This window comes from Nelumbo nucifera, chromosome 3, assembly GCF_055504915.1.
Source record: "Nelumbo nucifera cultivar China Antique chromosome 3, China Antique-T2T, whole genome shotgun sequence".
In the NCBI taxonomy this organism is placed as follows: domain Eukaryota; kingdom Viridiplantae; phylum Streptophyta; class Magnoliopsida; order Proteales; family Nelumbonaceae; genus Nelumbo; species Nelumbo nucifera.
The window spans coordinates 9,666,034-9,685,424 of NC_142651.1; the positions used below are offsets into that span (position 1 = coordinate 9,666,034).

The 19,391-nt window shown below is 39.0% G+C and overlaps 1 protein-coding gene across 1 annotated transcript; it reads left to right on the forward strand.

The window, feature by feature from the left end:
• The first annotated feature begins 437 nt into the window (after positions 1 to 437).
• On the forward strand, positions 438 to 17,188 carry LOC104593214 (uncharacterized protein At4g28440-like). The gene is made up of 3 exons (XM_010252978.2): positions 438 to 591; positions 1,259 to 1,493; positions 16,600 to 17,188. Exons 2-3 carry the CDS (start codon positions 1,271 to 1,273, stop codon positions 16,788 to 16,790), a joined length of 414 nt encoding a protein of 137 aa, XP_010251280.1. The 5' UTR covers positions 438 to 591; positions 1,259 to 1,270; the 3' UTR covers positions 16,791 to 17,188.
• The last annotated feature ends 2,203 nt before the right edge of the window (positions 17,189 to 19,391 follow it).

Sequence of the window (19,391 nt, forward strand, 5' to 3'; positions counted from 1 at the left end):
TTATACTATTTAATACATTATAATCCAAATTCGATTTGAATCTGCTGGACATGATTCTATATCCAATTTGATTCATCCGTTTGCAACTCTATTGGAGGAGACCGGAGATGGAGAGAGCACAAAACTGAAAACTAGGTTCGACTATGATATGGAAAAAATATGATATCTGAAAATTTTCTGACCAATCAATTGGAATCATATTTTTTCAGGTATTATTTATCAATCTGTGTTATTTATCAAAATTCATGAATAGGTTTTAATTGGTCAAAACTCTTCCCATACCATATCTTTTCCACATGATAGATTTTTCCCTGAAAACTGTTACTACGTGTCTGGCCTTTTTATTTGTCTGTTACTGGTAGTAGTAGATCCGGACTACCTTGGAAAGAACTCTGGCAGACTATGCAACAACGTCCACATGTACGACTGGGATTACTTCATGAATGGTCATAGATCGACGGTCATGAACGCCTTAAACTTAATTCTAAAGTGAAGTTCGACGGTGGCTTCCTATTCAAACAAACTACACAGCACCAACTAAGATCTTTCTCAGTCGCTGCTCTGCGTTTGTTTGTTGCCTCTGCAATTAAGGTGATTCTGAATTCTATCTCTTCATTTTCCTTTTTTTTTATTTTTTTATTCTTGGACTCTTTCGACTGGATTAAGAAGAATGTTCAATGTTCATTTCCTTCGATTTGAAAACTAGGTTTTTTTATCATCATTTATGGACCGAAAACTCAATTTCTACTTTTTTTCTTCCATGTTTTCTGACCAACGTAATGCGAATGTTTTTGTTGCTTTTTTCCTTGTGGAATTAGGGTTTTGATTTGGTATTTAGGGTTTATTTTGTTAGGTTGCACTTCTAGTGATTTGCTTCGATTATTTATTTATTCATTCTCTGTCCCAAACTGAGAACCTGATGGATCGGTATGAAGATAATAAATACCCAATAAGATTAGAGGTTGTGCTGCCAAAACACGCCCAAAAAAATGATAAAAAGGAAACGTAGAAGAAAAAGAAGTGGCTATTGGAAGTTCATGCGAAGTATGGAATTCTTTTCCACGTTTAAACTCGTTCCTTTCTGATCCGGAAATTTTTATTTTGTAAATCCACTGTATCACGTCTGATTATTTTCTTCTTGTTTTAAATTTTGAATCTGTTGATTCCAAAATGTTTTGTCCCTGCCCCCTTGATGTTGCACGTGTTGGGGTTTTAAGGTTATTCTGTTTGAAAAGTTTTCTGATTTTGGCACTTCGAGGTTGTTTTGCAAATGGCTGAGGCAAAACCAGGAATGAGGAAACCAGTGTTCATCAAGGTTGATCAGCTTCGTCCAGGAACTAGTGGACACACTCTTACTGTAAAGGTGGTGAGCTCGAAGATGGTATTGCAGAAAGGCCGGCCTGATGGGCCTCAAGTACGTCAGATGCGCATTGCAGAATGCTTGGTTGGTGATGAGACTGGAATGATAATCTTTACAGCCAGAAATGACCAAGGTTTGGTTTTCTATAATTGATTATACTATGCATTGGTGTTTCCATGGTTATATACTTATATCTAGTAATTGCCCATTATATTGCATGCATATGCCATATAGAAGTCTAGGTTGGTGTTTCTAGAGGTGCTCAAGGCCTCAAGCTTTAAGTCTCAAGACTCATGGTATGCCCGGAAGGTATCTGAAAATATCCAAACAGTTCTATAGATAATAAGCATATAAAATATGAAAAAACATTGAGTATGATAAGTAATAAACGAAAAGAAACATATTAATAATTGATCTGGGTAAACACCACATTTGCATGGACTCTCCTGAGTGGACGATGTGTCTGTATTGGATAGACACTCCATGGTTTCTTGGGGACACTTTTACATGATATTTCCTTCCAATCTCCAAGCTTATTTGACATAATAAATGAACATATGATGTACAAGATGAATTCCATTTCTTTTTTATATCAAACATTAATTGGTAACAAAGACAACGCTTCTTACAGGTATAAAATGTCTGAGCCCAATCCATGTTTTCTCATTGTGCCCAGTCAAACTCTTTTACATGTGTCAGATTCTGATTACCATTTCCATGTCCATGCAACACTAGTAAAGACGAAAGAAACTTAGATAATGAGGGAATACAAATAAATAGACAGGTATTTCTAGCAAAAAATACAGCCAAATAAATTATGTCCATTCCACTTTATTGAATTCTATCACACTCCATCAAAAGGTGTGGAAATTCAACGCTTCCAGTTTTGGAAGGAACTATTTATCCCCATTATCGTTTGATTTGAACACGTTTTTTGCCTTAAGCATGCTTACTGGCCCATTTGCACATAAAGAAGATTTGTTTCCATGCTCATGAGCAATTTCTAGTTTCTTGTTTGTATATGGGTTTTACTTGGTTTGAAGTTTTTTGTTGCAATGACTAGTTCATGTAATGAAGGTGCTAGATAGCTAGCTAGTTAGCTAGTTAGCTGGTTGTAGTGGGGACCTAGGATGAGTCCTGCCTTCACCAATGTTGGGGGTTCTAGGGGTTTCAGGGTTTGGGGGATGGATATGCCCATTGTGTAGTCCATTTTCCCACCAGAAAAAGGATACAATAATTTTGGTCCACATTCAAGCCCAAAACGATGATCAATGATGGATTCTCGACCTGCATGCGACATGAGCTTAATTTACTTAACCCTGAATCTCAGGATCTCACACTTATGGCTATACTAACATAATAGTTGATAGTTGATACACAAACAAGCCCAACCATAGCTAATAATTAGCTACAAATAGAGATAAGGGTGGCAAACTGGCAATTAGGCAGGTTTCGGACTTTGGATAGAGATGCAACCTATTCATCTAACCTGCTAACTCATTAAGAACCCATTTAAATAAAATTAAATGGGTAGACCCCCAACCAAAACTTGCCTTGACTCAATCCAACCCGCCCATTCCATTAACCTTGTAATGATTAAGGGATGTGCTTTGGGTCATTGTGGTCTTACACTAGTGGTGATCATGGGCCGGCTGAGGCCAAGCTTAGCTTCTACAATAAGGGGCACAGTTTGGGCTAATGCCTGGACCAGCCCGCACCCCAGCTCTTAAATAAGATCCCAGACATACATTATTAACACTAAGTCCCAGTTTCAAATGACTATAAATATTGTATAGATACATAACAAACACATAATAATTTATGTCAAGTGTAAACTACTGAATATGTGGAAAATAGAAGAAGAATTAAACCAGTGTTGTAAGATTTGAACCAGATTGAATGGTTGAACTGGTGACCCGGTGACCTTTTTGGGTCCTGAATAAATGATGATTTTCACTGTTTGAATGGGCTTACCACCTGGTTAATCTGGTTAATCAATAAAACTAAGACCAATGAGCATTTTGGTTTATGTTTTGCCTGAATTTTATTACAGCGATTTAAATGTGCATGTATATCTAGGAAATCAATATAAATTATATTGATAATGAAAAATATTAATTTTACATTTTATATGAAGGTGCTGCAAAAGTTAAATAACTTATTATGGCATGACATAGTGGTAAGAATGGTTGCCTTTCATGTAAGTGTTATGGATCAAATCACTTCATATTTCATATGATTTTTTACATGTTGAGTTAAATGTATTGCATTAGTGGGTGTTAGTTGTTTTAGTTATCTATGGCAATGAACTGGGTATTAGTAGTTTGGGTTAATTATTAACTATTAGCAATTATCACGTTTTGAGTATTATGGCTAGAGTTAATTAGTACTTGGAATTAATTACATGTTGAGTTAATGTGTTATTTGAATTTAAATGGAGGGACAATGGGAATTAATGAGATAATGGAAGGTAGAGTTAATTACGGATTTGAGAATTAAGAGAGAGAGAGAGAGAGAGGGAGGGTTAAAGCCTGTCCAATGGGTGATTCAACCCATTTTTAACCTGCTTAGTAAATGGGTGGGTTAGAAATTGTCACCCCTAGATAGAGATAATGCTCGACTAGTTCTTTCCAAATTTCTTCCACGCTTTTTGATGTGGTTTGGAAAAGGAACCTGACATGTTGTAGTGCCTCTAGTAGGTGGCATCACTTTCTTCTGTTCCTTGTTAACTATGATGTAATGTTCATGTGAGCATTTTTACATTCTCTTTTTCAAGTTACAGAGCAAGAGTGTGGCCTTGCGGGGATATTTTGTTCCAATTTTCATCCTGATGACTCTATTAAGTGGATTTTTCCTGCAATGTCTCGTCCTCTTTGTCTCTTGTTACTTGAGTTGTTTTGATTGGTTATGCCATAAGTCTACAAGTTAGATGATAATTCAAGAGGAATTGGAGATTCATTATACTGAAATTCTGAATTTGCAGAATCACCTGGAATGGGTTATTATCATGTCCTTGTATTTTATCCATGGGTTAAAACTGTGAACAGCATTTTAATTATTAAGATTTCCCAATTGATATTCATCATCATCTAAGTCTAAGCTTTGTCCCAACTATATGGGGTTGGCTACATGAATCCTGTTTGGCCATTCTGTCCTGTTTAGTACCTGTATCCATTCTGTCCCAACTATATTGGGGTTGGTTGCATGAGGCATGAACCTGACCATTGGTTGTGAGGCATCAAGGTTGGCTTTTGATATGATGTTCTGGATTGTGATTGCTGAAAACTACTCACCGAGCTTCACCCTTTGTTGGCAGATAGAGAACGAAGTTGTCTCAAAAGAGATCCTTCTTGGTCATTGGAAATGCCCTACGTTTGTCAATGAGCTTTTCTTGTCAATTTCTTTTTGTATACAGATCTAAAATGCTGCTGCTCATGAAGTAGTAGGCAAGGATTATAGAATGCTGAAAATGTGGTTAGATGAACTCCAAAGTTGTTGGCTTCTTTCTTGAATAGATATCTAGAAAGTCAGAGCGGTGTAAGGCGGTAGGATTTTAGGATTCGTGCTTGGTCTATCTTCTTGTTTTGTATTTATGCTTTAATGGAAGTTTGAGTTAGAAAAAAGGCAACCATTGATTTAGTAGCCTCCACCCAGTTAAGACGCGAGGTTGTAAAGTGCAAAGTTAGGTTAAGGAGTCGTGTTTTGGTCAAGCTATGCCCTAGCTGGGTTCCTACCAAGGTTTAAAATTTCGATATGATACACCCGATACGGGGTGTATCGTATTATATCTTTGAAAAAATAGATACAGGATACGCATGGAAATTGGACGTTTCGTCTTTTTTCATGCGTATCGGACCCATATCGGGGGCGTAGTGGGGGTGCATCGGTACGTATCGACGAAAAAGAATAGACCAAAAACTAAAAAAATTAAAGGGGGAAAGCAAGCTTCTTTTCCCCGAAATAAGCCTTCTTTCACCCCGAAATGATTCTAAAACTCCAAACTTCATTCCTAGAGTGCTAGATTTGCAAAAGTTTGCAAGAAACTAGTGTGAATCGTTAATTTTTTAAAGATTTTTCAAAATTTGAAAAAATATGACAAAAGTAGGTAAATTTTTTCAAATTTTTATAATATCTTGTGATTTCTTTTTTTATTGAATGTTTAAATTTTTGTTGGACTACATTTTTTACATTCAAAATCACAATTTTTTTTGGGCTATCAGTATATTTATGGAAATTTCATGAAGATATTTGGGGAAAATATAAATTAACAAAAATTTTGAAAATGTAATTTTTTCTCTGCCTGTAAAGACTAAATATGTTTTAGATCTATGGATTTATCTATCATATCCATAGAGCAATTGAAATCTCTTCTTTAATACTTTTTTGATTTTTTATATTTTTAGAATTAAAAAACAAATAATAATTAATTATATTTTATCATTTGATCACAACAATTGAATATATTATAATTCTATGGATGATCTATCATATCCATAGAGCAATTGAAATTTCTTCTTTAATACTTTTTTGATTTTTTATATTTTTAGAATTAAAAAATAAATAATAATTAATTATATTTTATTATTTGATCACAACAATTGAATATATTATAATTCTATGGATGATCTATCATATCCATAGACCAATTGAAATTTCTTCTTTAATAACTATTTTTTTTATATTTTTTAGAATAAAAAATAATTAATGAATTAATTATATTTTATCATTTGATCACAATGATTGAATATGTTATAATTCTGTGGATAATCTATCATATCCACAAAGCAATTGAAATTTCTTCTTTAGCAACTATTTTTTGAATATATTATATAATGTTTATTTATTTTTTATTACTTTTGGAAATGTCTACTAAAAAGTAATTATTCAAATAATAAATATTATTAATTATATTTTCACATAGAAGTTGTGCCAATGCATGTTTTATGGTTGGATAGGAGAGTTGGGTTTTCCTATCCCATAAAACATTAAAACTTAAGAATTATAATTTATAAATTATAGTTAGTCATAGGATTTTTAATAAAATTATAATTAGCTACAATATATTTCTTCATAAAACCATTAAAATATATTAATTTAATGTATATACACCTCATTGAGGTTATATATGTAGTGTTGTTGATGTATTTTTATGATTTATTAAAGTATTTATAGTGTTTCCAAGTGTATCTATGCGTATCTTAGTTTTCTCTGATACGCGTGTGTATCCAAGGTGTATCCCGATACGTCTCTTAAAATTGCCTTTCCGATACACTTGGCATTTCCGATACTTAGAATCTTGGTTCCTACATCAATGCATGAAATGGTTGGTCATGGTTCAAACCAATCAGTTGAGTTACCTTGTTGACATTCCTCAAACTTTAAGTTAGAATTATGATGTGTGTGTTATCACACACATAAGCCTTTAGCATCTACATAGCCCTGAAAAGAGAATCTGAACTCTGAACTCATTTTTGTTTCTTCAATTCATTAGCTCAGGAGAGTGTATTTGACTATGAGATAAGCTTACCAATGAGGTCTTTTTATTTTTACTGTTTGTAAATGTTGCATAGATTAAGAAGGATTGTTGTATTAGAGTTTCAAAACCAATGTGTGGCTTGAGAAAGGTTGTTATATTAATAATCACGTTGTATTAATTCTTTCTGTCACAAGTGAATGAGGTTCTGGGCTCATTTATGCATATTCTTGTTTTAGTAGGGTGAACTATGTCAAACAATGGAGTTCTGGGAAAAAAAAGCTGATTTAAGGTTAGGGTTGATATCAATTTGGTGAGCTTGTAACTGGTCATGTAGGTATTGCTAAACCATTCAAGTCGCATTGATGTCAAACAAATATTGAAAAAATTAGTTCCGAGTTAGAAAGACCAAATATAATCATTAGAATGTAGAAAGACGAGCATTCTTGCAGATTAATTGTGAAAAAGTCATATTTTAAACTTTTTTTTTTCCTTTGAAACTTGAGATACATCTCTGGCCATCTTTTTTTTTTTTGATCAATAACACCATCTTTAGGGAATATGGATACAAAAGGGGAGATAAAATAACTTAGCTCCCCAAAAACAAAAAAACAAAGGGAATGCAAAGAAGAAAGATTAAAAACTAGCCCAAAAAACAGACTCCCTATTCACTCCTTGCTTGGCCAACCCATCCGCAAATGAGTTGGCACTCCTCTTCACCCAACTGTACTGAATCTCAATGTCCCTACTGTTGAAGTTTGACCTGCCATAGAATTCTGTCTTGTTCGTTGACTGTAGAGTAAAGTAGACAGCAAGAAGTAGGAGAGGAAAGAAGAAAAGAGAGAAGAGAGAAAAGAGAGAAAGGCTGGTTCGAATTAGGGAAAAAAGTTAATCCCTTGATTCGGCAAGACCTATTATTATATTATTGACTTATTGAAAAAGACTTGAGTGCCCTTCTTTAAGTAAGAGGCACTCGAACTAACATAACAGTACACATCAGCATTCTCAACAAGTACAAAGACTGAAATACCCCTTCACTAACACCACTAACACTCCCCCTCAAGCTGGTGAGTATATATCATATAATCCCAGCTTGTTACATATGTAGTCCACTCTCCCCCGACTCAAGCCTTTTGTAAACAAGTCTGCCCACTGGTTTCCCGTACTAACATATGCAGTTTCTATCACCCCATTCAGCACCTTCTCTCTCACAAAATGACAGTCAACTTCGATGTGCTTGGTTCTTTCATGAAACACTGGATTGGAAGAGATATGAACCGCTGCCTGATTGTCACAGTAGAGCTTCATTGGAGTACTGATGTCATATCCTATCTCCTGTAGAAGGTTCCTCAGCCACACTAGTTCACAAGCAGTATGTGCCATGGCCCTATATTCCGCTTCTGCACTGCTTCTTGCCACAACTGTTTGCTTCTTACTTTTCCATGTTACCAGGTTACCTCCCAGAAAGGTGCAATAGCCTGTGGTAGATCGTCTATCAGACATAGAACCTGCCCAATCAGCATCGGTGTATCCTTCTACTACCAGTTTTCCACCACTTCTGTACAGCAAACCACGACCAGGAGCTCCTTTCAGATACCTCACAATCCTTAGCACTGCATTCCAATGTGGGACCAAAGGTTTCTGCATGAACTGACTCACCACACTAACCGCAAATGAAATATCTGGCCGAGTAATGGTTAGATAGTTTAGTTTGCCTACAAGTCGTCGGTATCTTCCAGGCTCTTCAAACACTTCACCTATATCACTGCTCAGCCTCGTATTTGTTTCTATAGGTGTCTCAGCCGGTTTAGTACCCAACAATCCTGTTTCTTCCAGTAAATCAAGCACATATTTCCTCTGGCACAAATTAATGCCATGCTTAGATCTTGCTACCTCTATGCCCAAAAAGTATTTCAACTTGCCAAGGTCCTTTGTCTGAAAGTGTTCCTGTAGGAATGCCTTCAATCTGTCAATGCCCATTTTATCATTCCCAGTCACAACGATATCATCCACATACACCACCAATATTATTTTACCTGCCGAAGAGTCAAGACTGAAGACAGAGTGATCAACTTGGCACTGTTTCAGACCAAACTTCTTGACCACCTCACTGAACCTACCAAACCATGCTCGAGGGGACTGTTTAAGTCCATAAATAGCCTTCTTAAGTCTACATACCTTACCATCCTCCCCCTGAGCAACAAACCCAGGTGGTTGCTCCATGTAGACCTCCTCGAGCAAATCCCCATGCAAAAAGGCATTTTTGATATCGAGCTGATGGAGAGGCCAACCAGACATAGCTGCAAGAGAGATGACGACACGAACTGACCCTATCTTAGCAACCGGGGAGAACGTCTCCGTGTAGTCAATGCCATAGGTTTGGGAGTACCCTTTGGCAACCAGCCGCGCCTTCAGGCGCTCAACACGACCATCTGGCAAGTACTTAACACTATACACCCACTTACAACCGACAGCCTGCTTCCCAGGAGGAAGAGCGGTGAGATCCCAAGTGTGATTATGATGCAAAGCAGAGAGCTCTTCTTCCATAGCACGGCACCACTCTGGAGAGGTAAGGGCTTCCTGGACATCCTTAGGAACAACCACGGAGGATAACAAAGATATGAACTGGCGATGGGAAGCGGAGAGGTGGGTAAGTGAAACAAAATTGGAAATAGGGTGAAGGGTGCAAGTACGCTTACCTTTCCGTAAGGCAATAGGAAGATCTAGGTCGGAGGCTGGTGTCGAAGCTGGAGCTGGATCTGTCGACGGTGATGAAGCTGGAGGAGCTGCAGCCGGTACACGTGGGCGATGTGTATACACGTGACGGATGGGTGGACGGTCAACCAATGGTGGCACCGGAGGCAAGGACGTAGGCATGATTGGAACCAAAGGAGGTGGATCAGCCACAGGAAGAGGAAGAGGAGGTGGTGATGTGGGGGAAGCAGCAGCACCGGACCCCACGAAGAACGGAGTAGACTCAAAGAATGTAACATCAGCACATACCAAGGAACGACGAGAACTAGGATGATAACACTTGTACCCTTTCTGAGTTCGGGAATAACCAAGGAAGATACACTTCATGGAACGTGCATCTAACTTGTCAGTCCCGGGACTCAGATTATGAACGAAGCAGACACACCCAAATACCCGAGGAGAAAGCGGAAACGGAGACATGTTGGGGAATAAGACACTAAAAGGAGAACGACCATCAAGGATAGACGTGGGCATCCGATTAATTAAGAAACAAGAGGTGAGCATTGCATCGCTCCAAAAAGTTTTGGGAACATTCATGTGGTGCATGAGGGAGCGTGCCGTTTCTACAAGATGGCGGTTCTTTCTCTCAGCAACCCCATTTTGTTGCGGAGTATAGGTACATGAAGTTTGGTGTATAATGCCATGTTGGTCCAAGTATTCTCGAAAAGATGAAGACAAGTATTCACGACCATTATCAGAACGGAAAATTTTGATGTGAACACCAAATTGATTATGGATCTCAGCATAAAATTTCTGGAAGATGGAAAATAATTCACTTCTTTCTTTCATTAAATAGAGCCACGTCATTCTTGAACAGTCATCAACAAAAATAACAAAATATCGGTATCCATTATATGACATCACTTTATAAGGACCCCAAACATCTGAATGAATTAAAGAAAAAAGACTCGACACACGGTTATCGACCCTAGAACGAAAGGGAACACGATGGTGTTTCCCAAATTGACAAGACTCACAATCTAAAACAGAAAGTTGACTCAATGAAGGGACTAAGGACTGCAACACTTTCAGCGAAGGATGACCAAATCTACAGTGCCACTGGAGAGGAGAAATGGATGACTGAAGAGCCGTTGACGTTCGTCCACCACCATCAAGATAATACAGTCCACCGGCTTCATGCCCTCCACCAATCTTCATCCCCGTCTTGAGATCCTGAAAAACACACATAGAAGGGTAAAAAGTGATGGAGCACTTAAGTGACTTGGTCAGCTTACTAACAGACATAAGATTAAATGGAAGCTTAGGTACATATAAAACAGAGGATAGGGATACAGGGTCTAGGTCAACATTACCAACACCACAGATAGATGACGTGGAGCCATTAGCAAGGGTAACAGATTGTGATGTTGAGCAATGAGTGAGAGATGAAAACACACCTGGAGTTCCCGTCATGTGATCGGAGGCTCCAGAGTCAATAATCCAGGGGTTGGGTGTGGATGCCAAACAAGCCATACCTGAGTGTGCAAAGGAAGCTGTGTTCTGCTGCGACTTGGATTGAACAAACCTCTCATACTCATCACGAGGAACACTCACCATCTCCTTGCCTGGACCATCTGAGGGAGTAGAAGGCATCGGGTCAGCTGACCGTTTCTCCTGTGTAGGGCTGAAACTGGTGTCACTAGTCATGGCATGGTTGGCCCACGTCGAGGGAGGACCATGTAAGTCATAGCAGTAGTTAATGGTATGTCCATCCAAACCACAGTGAGTACACTTCCGTGGACCCGAGCCACGTCCTCTACCACGAGCTCCCCCTGAATCTCTGCCTCCAGTACGACCACCACCACGGATATGTGTAGATCCACCACTACCACTCCTGCCAGGCTGGGTTCCTCGAGTCCCACTTCTGCCACCTCGGCCTCTTGACACTGCAAATGCTGATTTATCGGAGACATTAGAGTCCATAGATCCAATGGAAGCCCTCCGAAGACGAGCAAACACCTCCTCTAAAGATGGAAGAGCAGATCCCCCTAGTATCTGGGCTCGTACTGGTTCATACTCAGACTTCAGCCCCACCAGAAACCGTGTTACATCAAGCTGCTCTCGCTGTTGCTGTTGAACTTTGACATCTGAAGTGAGAGGATGATAGACATTTAACTCATTACGGATATTCCTCACATTGGCATAGTACTCCTCAAGGCTCTGATTTCCCTGTTGCAGATTGAAGTATTCCTGATACAGTTGATATACCCTAGTGGTATTATCCTGACCTGAATACAGTTTCTTGGCATGATCCCACACCTCTTTGGCTGTGTCAAGAAACATGAAGTTCACACTGATTTTGGGTTCCATACTGTTCCACAACCATGTAATGATCTGTGCATCTTCCTGTTCCCAGTCTTCATACTCCTGAGAATTAGCGGGGGGTTTCTCCTCTCTTATATGCTTCACTTTCTTCTTCGCCTTCAGAAAAACCTCTACAGACTTGGCCCAAGGGACATAATTCTCTCCATTCAGTTTAATGGAGGTCATTTGGACATTCAGGTAGTCAGTAGATATCATGACACTAGGTTTACTATCACTGTTATCTGCCATTGCCGAACTCCCTTAATTCTGAGCACTGAATTAGGAGCACTACACACTGCACACTACACACAGACACTTCATCGAAATCTGCACACTGATTTCAACAGCTGAGAACTGCAACACCACAAACCCTACTCACCGAAGTCTGTACACTGATTTCAGCAGTATTAAATGTTGAAAACTACAACACCACAACCCCTACTCACCGAGGTCTACACACTGATTTCAGCGATATCAAAAGCTGAAAACCACACTTGTAACACCACCAACATTAATCCACAACTATAGGAAGCTTCACCATTAAGTAGACACTATTGCCATTCGAATCACACACAAACCAGAATAAACCCTAGCATAAACCCTAGCATACTGCAATCTAAAAACCCATCATGCGAACTGTACTACACCTCTCATGTATTCCATAACAAAAAAAATATATAAAAAAAACTTTACCTCATCGCCTGAAGGCCAACCATACGAAGGGCTGAGACACCACTGCACCACACGTACCAGCCCTAACTAGGGCTTAGAAACCACAGCAACCAATCACCAACGACACAATCGGAGGCATAGAGACCTCCTAGGGAAGAGGGCGATCACTCCTTTTCAGCCCTTTTCCCAGTCTCCAACTCACAACTGAGAACCCCAAGTGAAACCCTAATTCGAATGCGCAGAAGGCAGAATTCTAGCAAGTCTGATTTGGTGAACCTAGCTCTGATACCATGTTGAAGTTTGACCTGCCATAGAATTCTGTCTTGTTCGTTGACTGTAGAGTAAAGTAGACAGCAAGAAGTAGGAGAGGAAAGAAGAAAAGAGAGAAGAGAGAAAAGAGAGAAAGGCTGGTTCGAATTAGGGAAAAAAGTTAATCCCTTGATTCGGCCAGACCTATTATTATATTATTGACTTATTGAAAAAGACTTGAGTGCCCTTCTTTAAGTAAGAGGCACTCGAACTAACATAACAGTACACATCAGCATTCTCAACAAGTACAAAGACTGAAATACCCCTTCACTAACACCACTAACACCTACCCAGCCATAAGAATTGTTTTTTTTTTCATTATTAAAGTTCCACAAACCACTGTCCTCTGTCTTCAACCATCTAACCACCACCTTCGAATCACCTTCTAGGATCAAACGGCTGATATTTAGTTCCTTTGCTCTTCAAATTCCTTCAAGCGCTGCAAGGATCTCAGCCCTAAGAGAGTCACTTTCTCCAATAGGGCCAAAGGATAAAGCAGTAACAATCCCTTCCTCATTCCTGAAGACTCCTCCAATCCCAGAGGGCCCTGGATTCCTTACACTATTGCCATCAAAATTCAGCTTTATAAAGCCCGAGGGGGGAGGGGACCAAAACGGACAAAGAGTCCTCTTGCATCTAGCAATGGAAGCAATCTCTTTCTAGTTTCTTAGCAAGTCATCCACAGGAAAATCTGAAAATAACTCCATAGATTTTAGCCAATGGACAACCCTTAAAAGGATTCGATCTAACAATTCTTCCAATGTTCTTTCCTTGTTGGAAAAAAATGCGTGAGTTTCTTTCTTCCCACAATGACCAGCATATCGCTGCCCTAATACACCTCCACATAGTCTTCCCTCGCTTCCTAGGCCAACTGAAAAAAGGAGAAAACAAACCTTGGACAGTCTCCGGAGGACACCAAGAACACCCAAAACGGGAGAAAACCCACTCCCAAACAGTTTTAGCAGCGTTACAAGAGACCATGAGGTGGTAGCCAAATTCCCCATCAACTTTACAAAGAGCACATCTTTTAGGAAGTAGACAATAGTTGGGTCTCTTTCTTTGAAGTAAGTCTAAAGTGTTGATTCTTTCCAGGAAAAATTCCCAACAAAAAAAACCAACCCGAGGAGGAATAGGCCTGCTCCAAATTTCCTTAATTGGAAAGGACAACCCAAAGGGGATAGGAGGTTGAGTGAAGGTTTCAATGAAAGAAGCACAAGAAAAGGTACCAGAGCTAGAAAGGGTCCAACATTTGGTGTCTTCCTTAGCAGGGTTTAGGAAGACAATCTCAAGGGAGGCTAGCAAAGTTACCAAACTATCCATGTCTGTATCCTTAATTGCCCTATGCGGGCCAAGGTTCCATCCAAAGCCAGAAGTGGAGGCTGAAGGGACCAAGAAAGAAGATATGGGTTCATTTTTCAAGTCTGATAGAGCATACAAGGAAGGAAACTGGTCCTTCAGAGGAGAATCCCCGACCCAAAGTTGTTCACAGAATTTTATTCGGTTACTAGAGTTTAGACCATACCTGATCCAAGGGGAGAAAACTAGAAGCAGATTGTGAATGGATTTCCAAGGAGAAGCAGCTGAAGCCCTTGCCAAGATTCCAGAATCCCAGCCATTGTCTTCCAGCCCATGAATGCTAGCCACAATCTTCATCCACAATTTATCCCTTTCCATTGAAAACCTCCACAACCACTTTCCAGTAGAGCCATATTCATTTTCTTGAAATTACCAATCCCAAGACCTCCTAGTTTTTTACACCTAGTGACCACCTCCCAACTCACCCTATGATCTCTCTTCTCCTCTCTAGGCTCCTAGAGAAAGTTCCTTATTAATTTTTCCAAAAGATTTGAAACCTTTGAGGGGATCTTAAACACTGACAGATAGTAGACAGGTAGGTTATCTAGGGTAGACCTAATGAGAGTGACTCTCCCACCTAAAGAAAGATAATTTCTCTTCCAGGCCGCCAGCCTCTTCTCAAACCTCTCCACTATCGGAGCCCAAAAGCTAACACTCTTAGGATTATCTCCTAAAGGGAGGCCCAAATATGTCAGGGGCCAGTCCGAAATTGCACAACCTAGCTCACCTGCAAATTCCCTTAGGTCCCTTTTGTTCACATTCACTCCCGCCACACAACTCTTATCAAAGTTTACCTTGAGGTTAGATATCTGCTCAAAGAGTTGTATTGTCAAATTTAGATTCCGGATCCAATTGAAGTTCCCTCCTTCACAGAAAAGGATAGTATCATTTGCAAACTGTAGAAGTGTTAAGGGAACCTCCTCCCTTCTTACTCTCCACCCTCTTATCAAATTCCTCAAGTCTGCTTTATGGATCAATCTCCCAAGCACATCAACAATCAGGGTGAAAAGAAATGGGGAAAGAGGATCTCCTTGTCTTAGACCTCTCAACGCAAGTCAACCACAGTCCCGTTCACCAGGATAGAATTATGACAAGTCCTAACACAGCCCCAGATCCACTTACACCACCTGTCTCCAAAACCAAAACTCCTCAACACCTCCATCAAGAAGACCAATCAACCAAGTCATAAGCCTTTTCCAAATTTAATTTGCAAACCACTCCCTTCTTCTTTGACTTTCTAAAGCTCTCCAATCTCTCATTTGCAATGAGAATCTGATCGGTGATCTGTCTTCCCTCCACAAAAGCACATTGGTTGGGTGCAATAATAGAGGGGAGCACCTTCTTTATCTTGAGAGATAACACCTTTGCAATGATTTTGTACAAGTTAGTCACCAGACTAATAGGTCTAAAATCCTTTGGTTGAGAAGCATCTTTCTTCTTTGGGACTAAAGCAATGAAAGTTGAGTTCAAGCCCGGGCTTATTACACCCCTCCCGTGGAACACCTCAAAAACTGGTCTAAGATCATTCTCCAAAATATCCCAACAATCCTGGTAAAAGGCCATTGTGAACCCATCTGGACCCGAAGCTTTTGTCCTATCAATTGAGAATACTGCTTCCTTTACCTCCTCCATATCAAACCTTTTTTCTAACCACTCTCTCTTCTTTGCACTTAAAGTCGGCTTATCCAATCCCTCCAACCACACTCTCCCATTCATAGGCCTTCTAAAAATAGATTTGAAGTGGTTTACTAGAGCCTTTGCAATTTCTGCCGGGTGGGACAACACTCCTCCATCAACTTCCAAATTAGAGATGAAATTCTTCTTTCTCCTCCCATTTGCCACTGAATGGAAAAACCTTGTGTTTCTGTCTCCCTCCTTTAGATTCTGAACAGAACTGATGCTAAGGTTCTGTTGTGCTAATACTAAACTACAAACGCCCTCTATGTATGTTCTATGGATGCAGTTTATGGGAGGAGTCTTACTTGCCATGGTTTTCCATTTCTGCTTACTCCCCATGCCATATCATTAATGGGGAAAGGTATATCCTTGGATTTGTCTTTTACCAGTGCTAATGATAATATATATATATTTTTGGCCAAGTAGCTGGGGCCTGGGGGTTGCCGGCAACTATGATTTCATGTATCTAATTTTTATGTTGATATACGCGTATCCGCTCATGCAAATTACTTTTTACATGTGCATTGAGTTCTTGTATATGTCAGGCCCAAAGAAAGTATTGTTGCACGTGCCAATAGAGATTTGGTTGCACGCTGTATAAACGTGCAAAATCTGATTATGTATGGAGTGTTTTATGTTTTTTCTATGAATTACTAGTGCTATCATTTACAGTGAAACTTTGTCTAATTTCCAGTGGAATTGATGAAACCGGACACTACTGTTATCCTGCGGAATGCAAAGATTGACATGTTCAAGGGTTCGATGAGGCTTGCTGTGGACAAATGGGGCCGTGTTGAAGTGACTGAACCTGCAAGCTTCACAGTGAAAGAAGTTAACAACCTTTCGCTGGTGGAATACGAGCTGGTGAATGTTGTTGAAGAGTAAATGAAAAAAACAGCTTGCTCCTCACTATCCCTGATTGGAATTTTAATGAAGCAAGATATGGATTTTGTGGTTTTTTGGTTGGCAAAGTGGAATGTCTGTTGTTTCCTGGGCATCTGGGTCCAAGTTATCCATGAAGATTCTCTTTTTAGGAAAAAAAAAATCTCGAAGCTACTACTAATTAAGGAAGTCAAATGATACCTAAGCAGCAGCTAAGGCAGCTGGTGGAACTTTCTGGAGATAACTTCAACACAGATGGTGCTTGCACTCAAAAGACTAAGATACAAGGCAGCTGCTTATAGAACTTGTTTTCAGTTGCTTCTTATTTTAGGACAGAAATTCCTTCTCGGGTAAGAGACAACATCTATTGAAATTGAATGTTTTCTCAAGTTTGATCCTAATTTTTTGCCATACTAGTCCACGCACAGGGGCTGCGCTACTATTACTCGAACCCCTTTTTTGTCTAAACTCTCACATGCTTCCTTTTATTTTCTGTATTACCGCCAGAAATATAATGATAATGATAAAATAATATATAAAAAATATTATTTGTTTAGCCTTTTTTTTTCTCTCTAGTTTATTTAACAAAAAAAATATTATTAAAGGTAATTTGTATGATGCCGGAAGAAACTTTTGACCAATTAGATCTCCCCGTTCTATTTTCATGAATACCAATTGATTGGTTATTAGGTTATTAGATATTACGTCTTTTCGGTATCATAGTTAAATAATACAAAATTTTATTACTAAACAAATTCTCAAAATTGGGCTGCAAACATTGAAATCTCTTGCTGCACTCCGTGTACTATACGAACTTTTACAAACAAGATTTTCTCACTATACCCTTGAAATTCAGCATGGCTAAGTGGCAAATAGAAAAGTAAATTTAAGCACATTTTTACGTTGCACTCCTATCGGTGCTTGTTGATATCCAATCATAAACAAGGTTCAAAGGGTGTATCGATTTCTATCGGTGCTTTTTTTATGTTTTATTTATTTTTTTCAAAATTGGTTCAAAGGGATTGGTTTAAGTCCTAGTTACCTTCTGAACCATGGTCTGACCTAATACAACCCCCATAGGGGCGTATTGGGATGCCATTGGCATGATACTCATCGGATGATACGGGCCAATATGTGTCAATACAACCCCCATAGGGGCGTATTGGGAATGATTTTATATGTTCCAACTTAATTAAAATAAATAACAGCCAAAAACCATTTAACGGGTTGACCGTTAGATTATCCGAATAAGAAAACATAGATCCAGAATAAACCAAGCCCCGATAAGATCCAATCCGGATTGGGCTTTCAGGTCTAAGCCGATAAGATCCAATTATATTTGATAACCTATAGTTTGGTATTTGACAATAAACCTATTAATTTTCTTTCTTTTTAATTTTTCAAACATCTTACGTATCCCCTATAAAATGATAATTTTATGGAAAAATACATGTTGCTGAAGCAAAAAGACTTGATAACTGAAGGGCTTTGACCAATCAAACCTTCAATTTGATAAATAACCACTACCACTTTTATAATATCAGTTGACTAATCACAAGATGTTTTTCCAATATCATAATTGAACCCTGATTTTAAATGTTTTATATGAATAAGTTATTACAGATAAATCCATGAGAAACATGTATAAAATGTTTTGTGTATTTTTATCACGTGTCATATATACCTCAATATGTAATCACTATGGATTGATGTTTTAAAAAACGACCTGGAACCATTCTAATTCAATGCAGCTTTGCATTAAATAAGCCAGCTCTAAGTAATTAAGTGGTAGTTAAGCCTATGAAACTCGATCTGATCATAAAAACTTTTCCACCTCTATCAGACTGGGTTTGATCCCAGATATAAATTAGGCTGCAAATAGTTAAGATTATTTCACGTATTATGGGCTGGATCTGGGCTTGGATTTGTATGGCCAATTTAGAACCGTTGAACCGGCCTGTCCATAGTTCACAATTCACATACAACCCGGCCAGCCCATTGACAAGCAGCAGCAACAACACGGTTCTTGCCTCTCGCCCTCCAAACTCGAATTTAGGGTTACACCACAAGGTTGGAGCTTCTGTAACTTGTAGGCTGCAGGGCAGTGAGGGAGAAACAAAGAAAAGGAAGATAGAAAAAAAATGGCTAGTAGCTGTGCTAGACGAACTCTTCTAAGCTCCTCTGCATCTGCAGCTACCATTCTAAATGGTTGCAGGTCATCGTCATCTTCACATATCGCTTCAGGGGCGACTAAGCTTGGGGGATTCGCTTCAACAAGGCCCACTTCTGCTCGTCTTTCTCGACATAAGCTTCCCTTATTCTCCAGGTTTATATTTTCATGCCATTGTTTTGTTTTTTATAAATTTACAAGTCTAATTTCGGTATTGATTGGTAGACAGTTGTTAAAAATCCTACATACCCATTTGAAATCAGTGGAATATTTAATGCTTCCTTCTTCTTTTTCTTTACTTTGTTGCATCTAAGAAAGAAAGAACCTTTTAATAATCTTCTGTGAAGTTGTACATCTCCTGTTTTATCCAGAATGTCGTGCTTATTGACCATTTACATGCCATCCAAGCCAAGTTGTGAGCTATGTCATTGTTG

What these genes read in the sequence shown, in the direction of transcription:
- LOC104593214 (XM_010252978.2), top strand. Translation starts at nt 1,271, where the DNA reads ATGGCTGAGGCAAAACCAGGAATGAGGAAACCAGTGTTCATCAAGGTT. An exon ending in TACAGCCAGAAATGACCAAG is followed by an intron (nt 1,494 to 16,599) that starts GTTTGGTTTTCT and finishes TCTAATTTCCAG; the next exon opens with TGGAATTGATGAAACCGGAC.